The 18,442-nt window shown below is 41.3% G+C and overlaps 1 protein-coding gene across 5 annotated transcripts in view; it reads left to right on the forward strand.

Moving 5' to 3' along the window:
• The first annotated feature begins 1,887 nt into the window (after window positions 1-1,887).
• Window positions 1,888-18,442, forward strand: part of ASH2L (ASH2 like, histone lysine methyltransferase complex subunit) — a 29,380-nt gene continuing 12,825 nt past the window's right edge. Inside the window, exons 1-11 of one of the 5 annotated variants that reach the window (XM_059384155.1) lie at window positions 1,888-2,158; window positions 2,821-2,887; window positions 2,991-3,142; window positions 7,317-7,405; window positions 7,674-7,768; window positions 11,563-11,658; window positions 12,291-12,386; window positions 13,764-13,839; window positions 14,568-14,585; window positions 16,048-16,141; window positions 16,897-17,114. In XM_059384155.1, the coding sequence (XP_059240138.1) occupies window positions 1,971-2,158; window positions 2,821-2,887; window positions 2,991-3,142; window positions 7,317-7,405; window positions 7,674-7,768; window positions 11,563-11,658; window positions 12,291-12,386; window positions 13,764-13,839; window positions 14,568-14,585; window positions 16,048-16,141; window positions 16,897-17,114 (1,189 nt within the window). In that variant the 5' untranslated portion in view covers window positions 1,888-1,970. The remainder of the gene's footprint in view (window positions 2,159-2,820; window positions 2,888-2,990; window positions 3,143-7,316; window positions 7,406-7,673; window positions 7,769-11,562; window positions 11,659-12,290; window positions 12,387-13,763; window positions 13,840-14,567; window positions 14,586-16,047; window positions 16,142-16,896; window positions 17,115-18,442) is intronic. The other 4 variants (XM_059384154.1, XM_059384156.1, XM_059384157.1 and 1 more) reach the window with 4 other exon arrangements.

Genomic DNA, 18,442 nt, shown 5'->3' on the forward strand with positions numbered 1-18,442 from the left:
AATAAGAAATTAACATTGCTGTAATTCTACTAACTACAGACATTGTAGATTTCACCAGTTTTCCCACTATTATACCTTTTCTGTTCCAGGATCTAATCCAGGACACCACACTGCTTTTAGTGGTCATCTCCTTGTCTCCCCCAGAGTTTCTCAGTCTTTTCTTGTCTTTCATGATGTTGACAGTTTTGAAGTGTACTGATCAGTTAGAATGTCTCAATTTGGATTTGACTGTTTCCTCTTTATTAGACTAGGATTATAGATTTTGGGGAAAGAATTCCAGAGATGAAGTCCTTCTCACTGCATCATATCAGGGGGCACATGATTTGATTTACTAATGGGATGTTAACTTTGACCACTTAGCTAAGGTGGTGTCTGCCAGTTTCTCCATTGTAAAAATTACTATCTTCCTTTAAAATATTCTGTTCTTGGGGCGCCTGGGTGGCTCAGTGCGTTATAACCTCTGCCTTCGGCTCAGGTCATGATCCCAGGGTCCTGGGATCAAGCCCCACATCTTGCTCTCTGCTTCCTCCTCTCTCTCTGCCTGCCTCTCTGTCTACTTGTGATCTATAATCTATAATCCTGTCAAATAAATAAATAAATAAATAAAATCTTTTTAAAAAATAATAAAATAAAATATTATATTGTTTAGAAGCAAGTTAGACCAGCCCACACACTCAAGAGTTGGGATTCAAGTTCTACCTCCTGGAGGAAGCAGTACCACAGATTTTTAGCTGTATGTTAAAACCACCACTATAACTATTAAATATTTTGGGGGAAAATACTTTGAGTCTGTGGAAATATTGTTTCTTCTTAAAGTTCCACCCACTACTTTTAGCATTTATCACCAACAGTTTTTAAAATAATCTTATCAGCTGGTAATGCAATTAGGTCCTCCTTCAGTTTTGTTGACAGCAAATACTTGGGAACCAATGGCGAAATCCAAATATCTACATATTTCCAAGTGTTCTTGTGTCTGGAGTCCCATAGGTTTGTACACCTTGGGGCAGTGCATCATAGATATGATTCAGGATTGGAGACAGGTATGCCTTCTTCTGCCAAGTGGGAGGAAAGAGTGTCCTTAGGCAACTTTGTAAAAATCAGGATGTACACACTGATTTCCTGAAAACTGTCTTAGCCTGAATACTTCATGAGGTTAGTATTCTCGAGTTGGAAGACCACGGCGCTGAATGATTCTACTCCAGGAATTTCACCCACCAATACTCCTGTGGATTCCTCACGTTCTTACCTTTTGGTCGATACCTGTTCCTTTCTCCAAGGCCAATCTTTCAACCAGTAAGTCCTTAAGCACCTGACTGCCTAATTTGGGCTTCATTTTCCTTCTCTTACACTATTAAGCGGCTGGCAGCTTCCAGAACACACACTGCTGCTTACCTCTACCGCCTGGATATTCCAACCACATCCCCTCTCCGCTCCTCGCCTGTACAGCGGGGGCTCTGCATTCACAGTCTAGGCTGGACGGCCACTTGAAAACGTGCTCGAAGTGGCCGATCTCAAGGGCAATTAAGCGAACTGCGTCTGGAGCGGGGCACTGAGCGCTAGCTAGCGTTTGCAGAAGACGGTTCCCGCATTTCATGGTGAGGAATGTTTGCATACCACAACCTTCAGAGTCCGTAGGTACCCAGCGCTCTCAAAGCGCCTAGGCTGCGCGGTGATTTCCAGTGCTGGCTACGAAAACGCAGCGTCCAGTCCTGAAATGAAGTGAGTCCTAGAGGAAACCCACTCCTACGCCTTCCCGCCGACCAGCCCAGAGCAGCCCCAAGCGATCCCAACCCCGAGACCCCGCCCGCCTCCCCCTGCCCGCCCCACCTTAAAGTGGGCCCGGAGTGCCCGTTCTTCAGACAAGCGGTGGACCCATCAAGAGCCTTTACTGTTTGAAGATTAGAAAGCCTGGCAGCAACTCACGCGAGACAGAGATAGTATTCTCGCGAGAACTCTGGGAGGCGGCAGTGATGGCGGCGGCGGGAACTGGACCCGGACCGGGAGTGGATGCAGGACCCGGCCCAGCAGCGGCCGCAAATGCAACAGCGGCGGAAGAAGGGGAGACAAAACCGGTGGTAGCGGTGGCAACTGCCCCGGCTGGAGAGGGGACATCTGTTGCTCCAGTAGCGGAACCCGGTTCTGGAGAGGCAGAAAGCGGGTAAGACATCCTGTGGCCCGAGGCAGACACAGGGCGGGAGGCCCTTCCCTCTTGGAATCCGGCGGCTCCCAGGAGCCCTCCTGCCCGCCCCCTCCGAACCTAGGCCCAGCCGCCAACGGCTCGCCCTGCCCCCTCCAGGACAGTAGTCCCGCCCGCTGCTTGGCCCGTCCCCTTGGCCCTCCCCTCTGAACTGGGTCTGAAACTACGCCCCTTTCAGCACCTTTCGCGGTTTGTGAGAGTCAAGGTTCTTGTTCTCTATCCTGCTTTTGCATCCTAACAGGGGGCTCGTAGCTCTGTCTTCTAGCAGGAACCCCTCAAATATCCTAGGGAAAAAACCACTTTGCATTGCCGGACTGGAAGAAGTAACGGTTCCTCTGAAAACAGTGGGAGAGCTGCACCCCTGCGAACTTTCCCCAGGACCAGTTCCATCCCATGTAGTTGTGCCTGTAAGGGCGGACCAGGCTTCCCTGTGCCCCATGGGCCTGCGTCTGTCTAGGCCGTGTTCTTCCTAACCCGGGGCAGCGAGGCTGAGAACAGGCTTAGTTGAAAAAGCTGTAGAAGTGTGAAGTTCAGCTAGACTTGGATCATTACCTTTGGGAATACGCGTTTTGAGGTTTGTTTCTCCTGAAAATTCTTACTTGAATGCTTCCATTATTTCGTAGGGATGCAAATTCAGTCGATGTAGGTGGTGGTTTGGAGACAGAATCTTCTAATGGAAAAGATACACTAGTAAGTATTTTTGGATGTCTGCAAGGCAAAATAGGTTTTACATTTTTAAGTGAGTCAGAAATACAATTGGATCAACTAACTTGATTTTCTGATTGCTCTGTGGACACAGGAAGGTGCTGGGGATACTTCAGAGGTGATGGATACCCAGGCGGGCTCGGTGGATGAAGAGAATGGCCGACAGCTGGGGGAGGTAGAGCTGCAGTGTGGGATATGTACAAAATGGTTCACAGCGGACACCTTTGGCATAGATACTTCGTGAGTATTTTTTGGTAATCTGTAAGAATCGCCCTGTAAAATAAATCTCAGCATGTTCAACACCTGAATCATAGTTTGTGAGCAAATATAAAAGCACATTATTTTCTGTGTCTTCTAACCCCTGTTCAGTGAGTAGTAGGATTTGAATCAGAAATTGTTTTAGTAACCTGAGCGTGTTTTCTACCTGTTGAGGGCCCAGACCTAGTAGATGCAGTGATAGATATTGTCCTTGTTTGGATCTTACAATCTGGTTAGGAGACAAAGCTGTGCAATTATGAAGCACTATATAAATATGGGACAGTATCATTTAAATGTTGTGTTGGGTGTTATGGATTTTGGGGAAAGGGTTGGTGTCTATGGTAGACAAAGTCTGTTGTCAAAAATTTGAGATGACCAGTGCCTCTTCATGCTTGAGCCATTCTTTTTATCCTTTTGGCTTCTAACTCACTCTCTTTAAGTATCCGATGTTCACTCCTCAGCATATTTCCAATTTCCTCTTCTAATGAATCAAAATCATTTTATGATTGATTGGGAATAAAAGGCTTTGTGCTTTATTCTCAACAGCAAGTCAACAGCAAGTGCTCAATATTGACTTTGTCTATGGAAATAATTGTATTGCTGGCTCTCTGTTGTTCCTTATGGTTCAGGTTATGCAAGTAAATTTAGATTGTTTCAAGGCTACATTATTAAGTCTGAAATTCTTCCTCAGTGGGTGGGTTTGCAAAGAAATATCATCCTTTAATAATTTATTTTATGTTTTCTAGTTAAAAACTTATAGTGGGTTTTGGAAATGCTAATGTTTAATTAACATGTGACTGGTGATCTAAAATAGAATGTTTAAAAAAGAGAAAATACTGGGGCGCCGGGGTGGCTCAGTGGGTTAAAGCCTCTGCCTTCAGCTCATGTCATGATCCCAGGGTCCTGGGATCGAGCCCCGCATCGGGCTCTCTGCTCAGCGGGGAGCCTGCTTCCTCCTCTCTCTCTCTCTGCCTGCCTCTCAGCCTACTTGTGGTCTCTGTCTGTCAAATAAATAAAAAAAATTTAAAAAAAATACTAAAGGATCTGGAGGAAAGAATTGATCTTGGTAGAAGGATCTGTAGGGAAAATATACAACATAAGCTAAGCTTGTCATTTAGACAAGACCTAAAATTGGGCCCCTTTGGCGAAGAAGAGTTTACTTGGATAGACAAAGCCTAGGAAATTTGGGCGCCTGGGTGGCTTAGTGCGTTATGCCTCTGCCTTCAGCTCAGGTCATGATCTCAGGATCCTGGGATCGTGTCCCGTATCTGGCTCTCTGCTCGGCAAGGAGCCTGTCCCCACCACCACCCCACCACCGCCTGCCTCTCTGCCTACTTGTGATCTCTCTTTGTGTGTCAAATAAATAAATAAATAATCTTTTTTTAAAAAGCCTAGGAAATTTACCAGAGAGAGAACTTGGGGTGCTCTAGGGAAGAATCAAAGCACAGTTTGGAGTTTTGGTAGGAACCAGTTTGTACCTGAAATTGAGAAGTTACACCTGAAGCCCAATTAGGTGGGACAGATTATCTTTCACAGCTGAGATGGAGGAAGTGAGCTAGCAGGATTGGAAAAAGGCAGCTATAAACACCAGATTATATTTGAATTAAATAATGACTGCCTACATATCTCTAGTTTGAGGCTTTGCTCTCTGTAGGTGATTTTATCACAGGGGGCTGTTGAACAGAAAGGTTTCGAGAGCAAGGTAAAGGCAAGGGAACTCAATTTTACATTCACAATAATGTCTCTTAATTTCTTGAATGGTGGCAATGGACACACACTCGGGAAGCTTCTCTTTGAGCATAACTTAAGCAAGTTTCAGCTGAGTCCAAGATAAACCCTTTTTCTTTTTTTTTTTTTATAAGCCTGCTTTTGATTTCTTCTCTTACAACTTGAACTAGTCTTGTATTTTTCTGTTACATTCTCCTTTTTAAGACTAATGTCTCCCTGTACTCTACTTCCAGTCATTGGATACAGTCACCACCACTCCTCCTTCTCCAATGCATTGATTCCTCAGTTATATCCTCAGCATCCACCATTTTTTTTAAATGTTATTTATTTGACAGACAGATCACCAAGTAGGCAGAGAGGCAGGCAGAGGGCAGGGTGGGGGGTGAGGTGCGGAAGCAGGCTCCCTGGGATCATGACCTGAGCCGAAGGCAAAGGCTTTAACCCACTGAGCCACTCAGGTGCCCCAGCACCACCATTTTTTAACTCTTTCCCTCCACTGGCATCTTTCTCTCTGCCTCTAAACAGACGGTCTTCTCTTGTCCCCAAACTCTCCTTTAAGAAGATTTCATCCTTGTGATAAAAGCACCCTTAGTAATAAGAACTCCTTTCACTCCACAACCCACACCACCCCCGCTCTGTTAGTCACCAAGCTTTACCAGTTTTTTTCTCTTACAAGCTTGTCCTTTCTGTTTTTATTTATTTCACCCTAGGTGAGGCCGAGGCCTTCTTTACCTTCTGCTGGAACAGACAAAAAAGCATCTTACATACATTTGCTTTTTCTGATCTCTTCCTTTGGACCCATCCTGTTATGAAACTTGGATTTTTAACCACGTCATTTTCCCCTCAAGGAATTCCCATTACCCACAGAAAAAAATCCAACTCTACCTGACTCCTTGGACTCCTTACCTTTTAAGGCTTACCTTTTTTTTTTTTTTTTTAATTAAAAAATCCCTGACAGATCCCCTCTCTAGGACAAATTTGTTTATAGCAGTTTGCCTCTCTGCCCACTGGTTGGCCCTTTGTCATCTCTATACATAGTTCACGTAGAGAAAAGAAAACTGACTCATCTTCCCAAATCCAGTTCGTAACTTATATCCTCCAAAAATGTTTTCTAACTCTTAAATGTGAAGTTCCTACCTGTATCCTTAAAACTCTTATAAGACTAATTATCATCTGTGGGATTCTTTTGGTGATGAGACAAGTAATGTTTTGTGACCTATGTGTTTTCCTGAATAATGATGTACATTTTAAAAAAGATTTTATGTATTTATTGTAGGGAGAGAGCAGTGGGGAGGGGCTGAGAGAGAGGATGGCGGGGGACAGAATCTCAAGAAGATTGTGCAGTTGTGTGAAGCCCAATGCAGAGCTCAAGCTCCTGACCCCCATGAGATCAGGACTTGAGCCAAAATTGAGAGTTGGACACCCAACCAGCTGAGCCACCCAGGCACCACCATTATTTACATTTTTAATTAATCTTGTCATAATTTCTGTTTGCCTTTTCCAATGGTGTTATTGGCAGTTTAAGTAAATATTTAAGTGTTTAAACATAGTTTGTGTATGGACATTTATAAAGCTGTTTATATTTAAATATAATTTACATACAAATATTTAGATATAAATATATTTAAAGAGACTGCTTTGTCTTCTTCCACAACTGGCCTGACATACTCTTTTTTTTTTTTTTTTTTTTAAAGATTTTATTTATTTATTTGACAGACAGAGATCACAAGCAGGCAGAGAGGCAGGCAGAGAGAGAGAGGAGGAAGCAGGCTCCCTGCTGAGCAGAGAGCCCGATGCGGGGCTCAATCCCAGGACCCTGGGATCATGGCCTGAGCCGAAGGCAGAGGCTTTAACCCACTGAGCCACCCAGGCGCCCCCTGACATACTCTTTTTAGGTACTCAAATTCTATAATAAACTAGCTTGGACAAGGTCCCAGAGAGAAACTTCCTGGTGCTGAATTATCTGCCATGGTACATAATGTCTTATTAAATTTCTGTAACAGAAAAATCCAGGTAGGGACACCTGGAGTGGCTCAGTCGGTTAAGCATCTGCCTTCAGCTCCGGTCATGATCCCAGGGTCCTGGGTCCAAGCCCATGTTGGGCTCCCTGCTCAGCGGGAAGCCTGCTTCTCCCTGGGCCTTCAGCTCCCCCTGCTGGTGCTTATGCATGTGCACACTCTCGATCATTCTGACAAATAAAACCTTTCTATAGAAAAAGAAAAATCCAGGTATTTGTAAAAATACAAGCCCTCTTTTGGCTTTGATGACCTTTTTAAGTTTTACTAGTTTTACTAAGTTTTAATATATTGTTATTACCTTACTTTCACGGTGGGGAGAGGAGAAACCTTGTTGATTCTGTTGATTTATTCCTCAAAAGGAAATATGTGTTGAGAAGTTCACTAATGTGTTTAATCTGGCTGTTCTGCAGATCCTGTCTACCTTTCATGACCAACTATAGTTTTCACTGCAATGTGTGCCATCATAGTGGGAATACCTATTTCCTCCGGAAACAAGCAAGTAAGAACAAACTATGGAGTGCGGCAAAATTGCCCTCTGATGAGCTGCAAAAGAAAAGGGATTTGGATGTAGCAGAATCAGGAAGCCACTGCCTGGTAGCTAGTAGAAGTTCGGGTTTAGCTCCAAATAATGGCTATTGTCCATTTCAGATCAATGATGACTCTACTTTTTGCTGCTATAATTGTTAGTTTGTGGACCTCCTAGTTGAATTTCTTTTGGTAATAGGGATATAATACTGTAGATAACTTTTTTTTGTTGTTTTTGCTAGACTTGAAGGAAATGTGCCTTAGTGCTTTGGCCAACCTAACATGGCAGTCCCGAACACAGGATGAGCATCCGAAAACCATGTTCTCCAAAGATAAGGTAGAGAAGAAATTAATGTAATTGCAATTATGCCCAAGAATCCGGTGGAACTTCTAAATATACTTCTCAACAATAAGTACTTTCCCCACAATTTTTATGAATATATGACGGTAGATTCATTGGTTATATGTTACATATTTTATGTGATTTACTAACTTCTTAGTATGTACACAGTATGTCACTTTGCTTAGCTATTAGTTGGGTGAATCCTTAAATAGTTTTGGTTGGCTTTATAAGTAACAATTAATAATCAGATCTTGAGGTGGACCTTCTCAGCAGCTCAGTTTATCTGTTTTTGTAGATGGCTATTACAGATTTTGTCAGAGGGAAGGGGTTGAGTTTATTTAAACGAATTATCCTTCATTATTAAACTGCCAAACCACATTACCAAAGTCAGGAATCAAAATTAGATGATTTTAATAGAGTGAGTGATCATGAGTCTTTCCTACTGTGAGTCATGGTAAGAAAATAAGAAAATTATGTAAATTTTAGAACAGTGGAGTTTACATTGTGCCTAGTGTACATTTATACCTACCTTTCATTTAAAACTGAAACAAAAATATCACCAAACAGTGCTTACTCTCCAATCTTTTCCCTCTGCACTGTTATTTTCTATTCTAGTCCATGCTAGTTTTGACCTACAGAATTGATTTTATAACCTGTTAATTGATTGCAATCTACTGTTTGAAAGACACTGGTGTGGGGTGTCTGGTGATACTAGTATGGCTGAGATCAGACCTGCAAGGGATTTTCTCCTGAATAGAAGTGAGAACGTAGTCCTGCAAGCTGGAGTAGTCAGCAGACGGCCCCTTCACTTTCTTTTTATTCCTGCATTCGAGATGTGCTGTGATCAAGTTTGGGTTTTTTCTTACTTTTTCCCCCAAATTATTATTTAGGATTTTCAAACATTTAGAAAAATTCAGATAGTACAGATAGTTTATTCTTTACCTAGATTTACGGGTTGTTATACTTTACGGCATTTGCTTTATTGCCCAGTGTCTCTGTTTTCTCTCTAAGCTATATGAGACTACATTGAACACTATACCCAGTATTCTCTCATAACCACAATACAGTGATCATACTCAGAAAATTTAATTCTGTTGTAATACTACTGTCTAATATATGTAGTTTTTATTTTTAAATAAAGTATATAATTTTATTTTTTCACTGCTATTCTTAAATCCCTCATAGCTTTTTCCTCCATCCAGGATCCAGGCATGGATCACACATTACATTTAGTTGTAATGTGTCTCTTTCTCACTCTCTCTTTTTTTTTTTTTTTTAAAGTAGGGCTGCACGCCCAACATGGGGCTGGAACTCAGCAACCCTGAGATCACATGCTCTCCCTACTGAGCCAGTCAGGTGTCCCTGTAGTGTCTTTTTTTGTCTTTAAAACAGTTCCCAAATTAATTTTACTTTGTTTTTTTGGTCTGCTGTGGTGTACAGTTATTTATTGATTTGCTTATTTACAAAGTTTATATATTTTATTTAAGAGTGGCTACACCCAATGTGGGGCTCCAGTTTATGACCCTGAGGTTAAGAGTTGCACGCTCCTCCCCCTGAGCCAGCCAGGCGCCGAGGTCCACTGTGACATGAAAATTTTGAGGAGCCTAGACGGTTGTTTGGCATGATGCTCCTCAATATGCATTTATCTGATTGTTTCCTCATGGTTGAGCTTTTTGTTTGTTTGTTTGTTTGTTTGTTTTAGAGACGGAGGGGAGGAGAGGGGCAGCGGGAGAAGGAGAGAAAGAATCTCAGGCAGACTCCACATCCAGTGCAGAGCCCAGTGCTGGGCTCGATCTCACAACCCTGAGATCATGACCTAAGCCAAAATTAAGAGTCAGATGCCTAATCGACTGAGCGACCCAGGTGCCCCTCTGGTTAAACATTTTTTGCAAGAATATTATGTAGATAGTGTATAGTTTTCCTTGTGTCACATCAGGAGGCATAAAATATTAGTTTGTTTTATTAGAAGTAGTCCTAAATTTGATTACTTAGGTAGAGAGGAGGTATCACCAGATTTCTCCATTGTAAAGGGACATTTTCTGTTTGTAATTACTAAGCATTCTGTGTGTTGATGCAGTGAGATTGTGTTACCGTCTTGTTCAAACCCTTTCAAGCTGTGGTTTTAGCAACCACCTATTATCCTAGCCTGAATCAGGTTAATAGAGTGATCATTATGAAAAAGAATACATTTATTCATTTATTTCTTGCAGTTCTTTCTGTCCACTTTTTTTTTTTTAAAGTATCCCTGTGGATTTGTGGATTTTTATACTCTGTTACTAGATTTCTCATAAATGGTGCTCAAATTTGACCAGTGTAGCCCCATTTAGGCTGACTCCTGATACTTTGTGATATGTTCCTATCCGTTTTTGAACTCTTCCTTACTTTCTGGACCAGCAGAATATTCCAGACTTCCTTTCGACTTTCCTTGATTGAACCTGGGTTCCTTTTATTTTATTGGTTATTTATTTTAAAGATACTATTTTTAAGTAATCTCTACACCCAACATATGGGGCTTGAATTTACAATCACAAGCTGAAGAGCCACACACACTACCAACCGAGCCAGCCAGGCACCCCAATCCTGGTTTCTTTTGGTAAAGATTTGGTATTCATGGAACTGACTAGTGGAGGATATTAGTGGTAGACTCTGACTCTGGTGGACTCTGGGAGAATGATGAGAATAGGGGAAGGTTGATGTCAGAAGAGCAAGCTCTGATATTTTTTCAGTCACACCAGCAAGAACTGGTGAGGATGATAATCAAAGCAGCAGGGATAGAACGGAGGCCAGATTGGTGAGAAATTTCTGAAATCTGAACAGGCATTTGGTGTTGGTTTAGATGTGAAAGGCGTACACAAGAGAAGAATCCAAGATGGCTCCATGGGTTCTAGCTTGTGATTCTAGGTAATAGGTGATTCTGAGCCTTAAGAGCAAGAACAGAAATCAGCATGGGGCACCTGGGTGGCTCAGTGGGTTAAGCCTCTGCCTTCAGCTCAGGTCATGATCTCAGGGCCCTAGGATTGAGTACAGCATAGGGCTCTCTGCTTGGCAGGGAGCCTGCTCCCCGCCCCCCCTGCCTGCCTCTCTGCCTACTTGTGATTTCTGTCAAATAAACAAAAAAATCTTTAAAAAAAAAAAAAAAAGAAAGAAAGAAAAGGAATAGAAATCAAAGCAGATTTGTGAGGTAGGATACAAAGTTTAGTATTTTTGTTTTGTTTTGTTTTGTTTTAGAGGGTGGGAGTGAAGTGTAGAGGAAGAGAGAGAGAATCTTAAACAGCCTCCACACCCTGGAGCCAGATGCAAGGCTCGATCTCATGACCCTGAGATCATGACCTGAGCTGAAACCAAGAGTCAGATGCTTAACCAACTGAGCCACCGAGGCGCCCCCTGCTCCCGCCAAAGTTTAGTTTTCTTTACAAGAAGTTTTAAGTACCTGTGGGGTGGCCACATAGGGATGTCAGAAACAGGTAGGAATGAATAGGAACTCGGGGGAGAGAATGATTTGGGAATCATTGTCCAGATGGCACCCAAGAGAATGGAGTAGATCTTTCCTTCCAACTGGATTGTAAGCCCTATGTAGTTAAGGTTTGTATATACTTTCTGGAAATTCCTCACAATCTATGTGTTTGCATGCAATTATGTATTTATTTAATCATGAGAAGACTAAACATTGGATTTTTCTCTCAATTCTGACAAGGTCTTTGAAAAAGCTGCAGTTTTCTTTCCTTTTTTGTGAGTATAACTTTGAAAGCAACTATAGAAATCTTAATATATTCTGTTTTAAAAATTAGGATATCATACCATTTATTGATAAATACTGGGAGTGCATGACGACCAGACAGAGACCTGGGAAAATGACTTGGCCAAATAACATTGTTAAGACAATGGTGAGTAGACTAAAATGATTAGACTCGACATTTTGAAAGTCAGTGTTCTTTGTAAGAATTAAATTTGTTTTAGTCTCACTGAAATGTGATGACTAAGAAAATGAGAACAACTTAGTTTTAAATCTTGGAGAGTAAGGTATCACTAATTGTAAATTTTAACAGGTTTCACACGTCACAAATTGTGTCTAAAGTGAATATCACCCTGGTTGCTTTATACATGACACTGAAACCTTTGTCCATTGTACTTTTGCAAGTATAATTTTATATTGACATTGCAGACTATTTTTTCCTTTGCTTTAAAAACAAAAACAAATAACACTGTTCTAAACATTATTGTCCTTAGAATTAAAGAGAGCACCTGGGGAGAAGCCAACAGCAAGCTGTTAACAGTGCTTATCTCTGTGAGGTGGAGGGATAGGTGAGGATTCCGAAGGACTTTGGCTCTCATTTTTTCAAGTTTCTCTGTTTGAATTTTTGGATGGTCATGTATTAATTTTCTAATCAGAGGGAAAAGCAATACTGTCATTTTGGGAGATTACACTTAGGAATTGGAGTTGCTGGTTGATCATCCATTCAGTACTACTTTGAAGAATAAAATTTTCCAGTAATGCTAAAATACTGCTTCCTTTCAGAGTAAAGAAAGAGATGTATTTTTAGTAAAGGAACATCCTGATCCCGGGAGTAAGGACCCAGAAGAAGATTACCCCAAATTTGGACTTTTGGATCAGGTACTTTGTACTCCCCTTGTGATCTGGAGACAGAGAATTAGGTTCTGTTAACATTTGTCTGTTTGCCACTGCCATGAAAGACTTCTAACACGGTGGGCTCCAAATGAAGGGTCATTGCTGTGTGCAAAAAGAAAGAGCCCTCACCTTAAACCAGGAGTGTGGCGTTTTAGTTCTGGCTCTTCCCCTCCACGTTACAACTTTATGCATATTCTTTTTATCTTTTTTAATGTTAATTTCCTCCCTTATAAATGGGCTGTGCCAAGTTGTTTCTAATTTTCTTTCCATCTCAAAGTTTACTCTTAAAAACATTTGTTATTATAAAGAAAAAATTTGTTGTGAATTAGAATTTGTGTTGTGTATCTAGCATAACATGAGGAAAAAGAAAATTTCCACTCTGTTCAATGGCAAGTAGGTCAGGAGGCCAAATCTTCCAGCTGTCCCTTAAAATGTTTGACCTGCACCATTGAAAATTCAAGGTTTCACATAGAAATGTTACTGTACAAGGGTCCACTGCCCAATGATGCACAGAAAGGCAAACACTGACGCCAGTTTTGTAAAGAAAAAGGGTTTTATTGCAGGGTTCCAAGCAAGGAGACGGGAGAAAATTTCTCAGATCTGCCTTCTCGAAGGATGGGTCTTGGGTATATTTAATCATAAGGAGACAGGATGTCATGAGGTGGCATGTATGTTGAATAGAATATGCTGATTGGATATAGGGACAAAAGGAGATGTCTTCCTTTCTGAGTGTGAGCATTCAGGAATCAAGCCTCTTTATGGGACATGTGCTCAAAAAATGGCAGCATAAGGTTGGGGGGGGTTGGACGGGTGTCCTTATTGAGGTTACTGTTGTTTACTCTTGGTCCCTTCTGCGAAGTTGCAGCAATTACTTATTTGTTCCATTCTTAGCTAGTCTTGACCTTGGTCAGTCACCTTCTGCAAAATCGGTTCATCAATCAATCAGGTTAGCCAGAGTTTTCTTAAGGTAGGTGAGTAAAGCATTTGCTAACTTACTGTGCTGGTTTTAGAAATTCAGATATCTGTCTTTTTTTCTAAAATGAGAAGATCTGATTACAGTGGGCCTGAATTCCCACAGCAGCTGAGAAAATGGGGCTTAGGCACTCCTGTGTGCCTTTGCCTCCTCCACCATTCCACCCCCAATTCGTTCTTAACCACTTTGATCCTTACACTTGGCCCACCACACACACGTTACTTGTTGATCTCTGAAGCATCCAAGTTTGGGACCGTGTAAATTTCAGACTTCTTACGGTTGTCAGTTTTGATTCACATTCTTTAAGAATTTCTTGGTGTTTTTGAGCATTGCCAGTGTACGTTGATTATCTAGCCTTCCTTTATAATTGAATATATTTTTCCCTCTAGGATCTTAGTAACATTGGTCCTGCTTACGACAACCAAAAACAAAGCAGTGCTGTGTCTACAAGTGGGAATCTAAATGGTAAGTGTTTAAATGTCTTCTTGATGAAATAGTTGTAAGCTGTTGAATCCAAATATGCCTAGAATTGGGCATCCTTTGGGTTGGTTCTCAATTAGATATTTACAGAAGCTTTAAAGTCCAGTACCCAGTTTTTGGAAGCTAGCCAAAGATTCGACAAATGGTAGTGAAGAACATTTTGTCCCTTTACACCACAGTTTGGTCTTGAGTGAAATAGATTTAGCATAAAACAAGGTACAGGTTTAAGGTCAGATTTACTGTGTTCACCTTAGACTCCATGTCTGTATCCTCATCACTAACACCTACTATAGATTGAGTCGCTCTCTCCCCCTACTCTTAATTCAGCTGCAATTTAACAGACTTCCTATGCTGGTCTTCTAATTTTTCTTGCCCTGAAGCATTAGCTTAGTCCCGTGACAGCAATCTGTACTTATCACCTGCTATACGTGTTTTTCTATGAGTAACCCACCTAATGACACTAATGGTCTTCAGTACTAATGGTAATCCAATGAAAGTAGGGGTAGCTGGAGGTAGTGAGCTATTCATCTAACATGTGATGTCATTAACTTGTCCTTTGGAGTGATAGTATCTTAAATATGTAATCGTGTCTCCTGTTACTAATATTAGATGGGTTGGAAATAGCTAAGTGTATTGTTTATATTTTACACCATTTTTTCCCGTTTTAATTGTTAAACTTTGACAAATACATGGTGCCACTTCTGTTCTTACAGGTGGAGCCTCTTTTGGAGGTGAATTCCTCCTCTGTCTTCTTTCAGCCTCTCAGACTTAAGTATTATGTGGTTTGGAAAATGCTTTTTGCTGAGTTGTGGTAGAAGCTAAAACTAAATTAAAATTTTAAAGCATTGTGAAAATGGTGGCAATAGCACTTGATATGAAACTGTAGTTCCAGTTGAATGTTAGCAATTAAAAGCTTATATGTTGTCATATTCTGCCTAACATGGCCAGCAGTCCCCTTAGTATTGCTTGTTTTATTCCAGGTAGATCTAAAGCTTCTCTCTTAAATTAATTAAAATACAAATAGCAATTAAAAATTAATAATTTTTTTAGGTAACTCAAACATGAGATAATGGATGTTGCAAGTTTTAACATTAAACCTTTTTATGGGAAATAAGACTAATACCTGGTATGTTCATAAAAGGTAGTTCTGCATAAATCTGGTCCTGTATGTGCAGAATATGACCTGCTCTCAATGTCTTGATCCTTTTCATTGCAGCAGAACTGCTGATAATTTCCAAGCTTGCCCCAAGTTAAGATATGGTACTCTATGTAGTTGTTTCCATAAAGGTGTTTTCCTGCAGTTCAGGGACATATTCTGGTGGACAGAAAAACAAATTGAGAGGAAAGATGGAACTGGACAGAAATTTCCAAGTACCTATTTTAGAGATCACTAGGTAGCATTTCTTTGGCTTAGTATGTAGCTAAATTATTTTTTGTATAACATAAGTAAATTGTCGATTGATATTTGCTCTTAATTCCACAAGCTAGGGCAGTCTAACTGAATGTTATACATTGGCACAATCTTAAGAATTGTAAAAGCTGCCTACTAAATTTAAAGCCTTTCTACTTGTGTCATGCACACCCCAGAGTGGATACCAAGTAGCACTGGAGAGAAACACCTTTTTAATATTTCCATTTCTGTTTTCTATGTTTTCTGTACCTTTGTCTTGTTGGATCTTCCAGTTAAGTGCTTTAGCAGATATTGTGCCTTTATTATGTTTACGGACTGTATCATGCATAGTTCCAGCTAGTGAACATCTACTTAGAGTGAGGATAGTCTTCGTGGATGTTCATATTGATTTGGATGGAAAAAATCTTTATCCTTGCGGTTGTTTTTAGATGTGGGTATTCGGAATCTGAATGAGTGAAAATGCATTTGTGTCACATCCTCAGAAAGTGTAGTTCAGTAAGTCGTTGCCGTTCAATAAGAAAGGAAGGTTGAAAACGGTCCACAGTCGTCATTAGTGCTAGGTTCGTTTAAGCTTACTGCCAGAGCTCAGTGTTCTGAGCCATGAGATGCTCAGCAGACTCCTTCGGAAGCAGGGTGAAATCCACTATGCTCTCAGGAAGGAGGTCCTCCTGGGTGCGGTGTTACACAAATGCACGTCGGGAGTGTTAGTCGCCGTGGAATTTCCATATCCACGTGAAGCTTCTGTCACAGCTCACTGAAAGTGATCTACCTTGTCTTTGAAGGGGGAATTGCAGCAGGAAGCAGTGGCAAAGGAAGAGGAGCCAAGCGCAAGCAGCAGGACGGCGGGACCACAGGGACCACCAAGAAGGCCCGGAGGTGGGCAGAACACCCACTCCCACTCATCACTGCTAGACGGTTCTTTGGGGCTGGCACAGTCCATCAGTGGGCAAAGAGCTGTCCTCTTCACTAGCTCAGGTGTCTGAGATGCAAAAGCCTATCCATTTTTCTCAAATCTTGAGCAGTTTGAGGGGTAAAATAATCCCACGTGAGGAGCCCTGTTTTTCAGATTTGTGAAAACAGCCCCTGGGGCGGCAACCCTGTTGGAGTAAAGTTCTGTCAAGACATCTTGAGAAGAGTTAGGTGGAGGAGAGGGAGAGTGGACCCAGTATTGAACTTACGCACTTTTATGTCATCTTTGTGCCTCTCCCCTCATGCCTCTTCCCTGTGCTTTGTTCAGTAAAGCCTGGTTTTTTCTTTTTTAGATTGGCAAGATAGTGCTCCCATCTCTGAATTTTGTTTCATTAGTTTATGGTAATTAATGTACTAAAGGAAATTGCCCTTATTCCGCTTTTCCCTTTTTCTCCCCGCGTAGTACTGGCTCTGTTTCAAAGACGGTCCTATAGGCTAGAGAGTAATTTGAAACCACTTTACTAAATTTAAAAACAAACCTGTTTCATTTCCCTATTTTGCCTCCAGAGGGCAGGATCATCTACTTTAGCAATGAAAACCATTTGTGAAGTTGCATGTACTCCTGCTGAAATCTAGTAAATCAGGTGTCTTTCTTACAGATTTGCAGGCATTTGAGCTAGAGGGGGTTTTAGTTTCTTGATTTTATTTTTTCCTTTCTGCAGTGACCCTTTGTTTTCTGCTCAGCGCCTTCCCCCTCATGGCTACCCCTTGGAACACCCGTTTAACAAAGATGGCTATCGGTATATTCTAGCTGAGCCCGATCCCCATGCTCCTGACCCTGAGAAGCTTGAACTTGACTGCTGGGCAGGAAAGCCTATTCCTGGAGACCTCTACAGAGCCTGCTTGTATGAACGAGTTTTGTTAGCCCTACATGATCGAGGTATGCAAGGTGTTAATGTTCATGTTGGACCCAGGTGTTACTTTGAATACTGTCTTCAGCTTTGTCCAGTCCAGACAAGATATACTTGTCAACATCATTACCACACTCCCACCATCTGGTTTTAACTAGACACAGTGGGAACACGTTCAAAGAATCTCCTTGTCTCTTCCAATAAGCTCTAGACATTTATATATAAATAGGTGTGTGTGTGTTTAAAACTTTTTATTTTTGAACTTATTTTTTACTTTTTAAGTAAGCTCTGACACCCATCGTGAGACTCAAATTACACCCCCAAGATCAGAAGTTGCGTGCTCCACCAACTAAGCCAGGCAGATGCCCCAAAATAAACTTAGAGTAAAAACAATAGTTTTAGTATATTCCCTCCCCAAGCTTTTAATGGTAACATCTTACACGATTGATCATATAGTTACCTGACCAGGAAGTTAACATTGGATGATGCTATTAATGAAACAAAAGGCTTGATGTACATTTCTCCAGTTTCCCCAGTAAGGCCTCTTCTGTAAGGTCGGTCGTACGTTGCATTTCATTATTTCTCCTCAGTTTCTTGCAGCCTTTAACAGTTCCTTAGTCCTTGCGTGTCTTTAATGACCAGACACTATATAAATATTAATCCGGGATTCTGTTGAATATTCCTCAGTGAATGTGTGACTTTTTCTCATGATTAGACTGATGCTATGCATATTTTGTCAGAATACCAGAGAATTGAGTCCTCATTGCATCATCTCATGGCAGTCATGATGTGGATGTCTTATGATTGATCATGTTGACCATGGTCATCTGGTTAAGGTGGTTTCTGTGTCTTTCTCTGTCTTATCCTTTGTAGTTAATAAATAGCTTGAGGAAAGATGCTTTGAGCTTTGGAGATAACCTTGTTTATAAAGTTTTGCTCTAATATCCTTCGGTGGATCTTTTCTTCAATTTTTTTTTTTTTTTTTTTAAAGATTCTGTTTATTTGAGAGATTGAGAGAGAGAGCACAAACGATGGGGAGGGGGAGCAGAGGGAGAGGGAGAAGCAGACTCTGAGTTGAACAGGGAGCCTGCCACGGGACTCGATCCCAGGACCCCAAGATCGTGACCTGAACCAAAGGCAGATGCCCAGCTGACTGAGCCCCCCAGATGCTCCTGCAACAATTATTAGTGTGTTGTGCTTGCCTGACGATTTTATATTTCTTTCTTCCTGTCTCCACTTATTATTTAATCAATTTTTACTTTTATCAGTGTGAACTCAGATATTTATTTTATTCCATCGGGATATACTTTATCTAGTAGCTCAAATTATTCCTGCTTTGGCCATTGGGAGCTTCTTC

The sequence above is a fragment of the Mustela nigripes genome, chromosome 18, assembly GCF_022355385.1.
Source record: "Mustela nigripes isolate SB6536 chromosome 18, MUSNIG.SB6536, whole genome shotgun sequence".
Lineage (NCBI taxonomy): Eukaryota > Metazoa > Chordata > Mammalia > Carnivora > Mustelidae > Mustela > Mustela nigripes.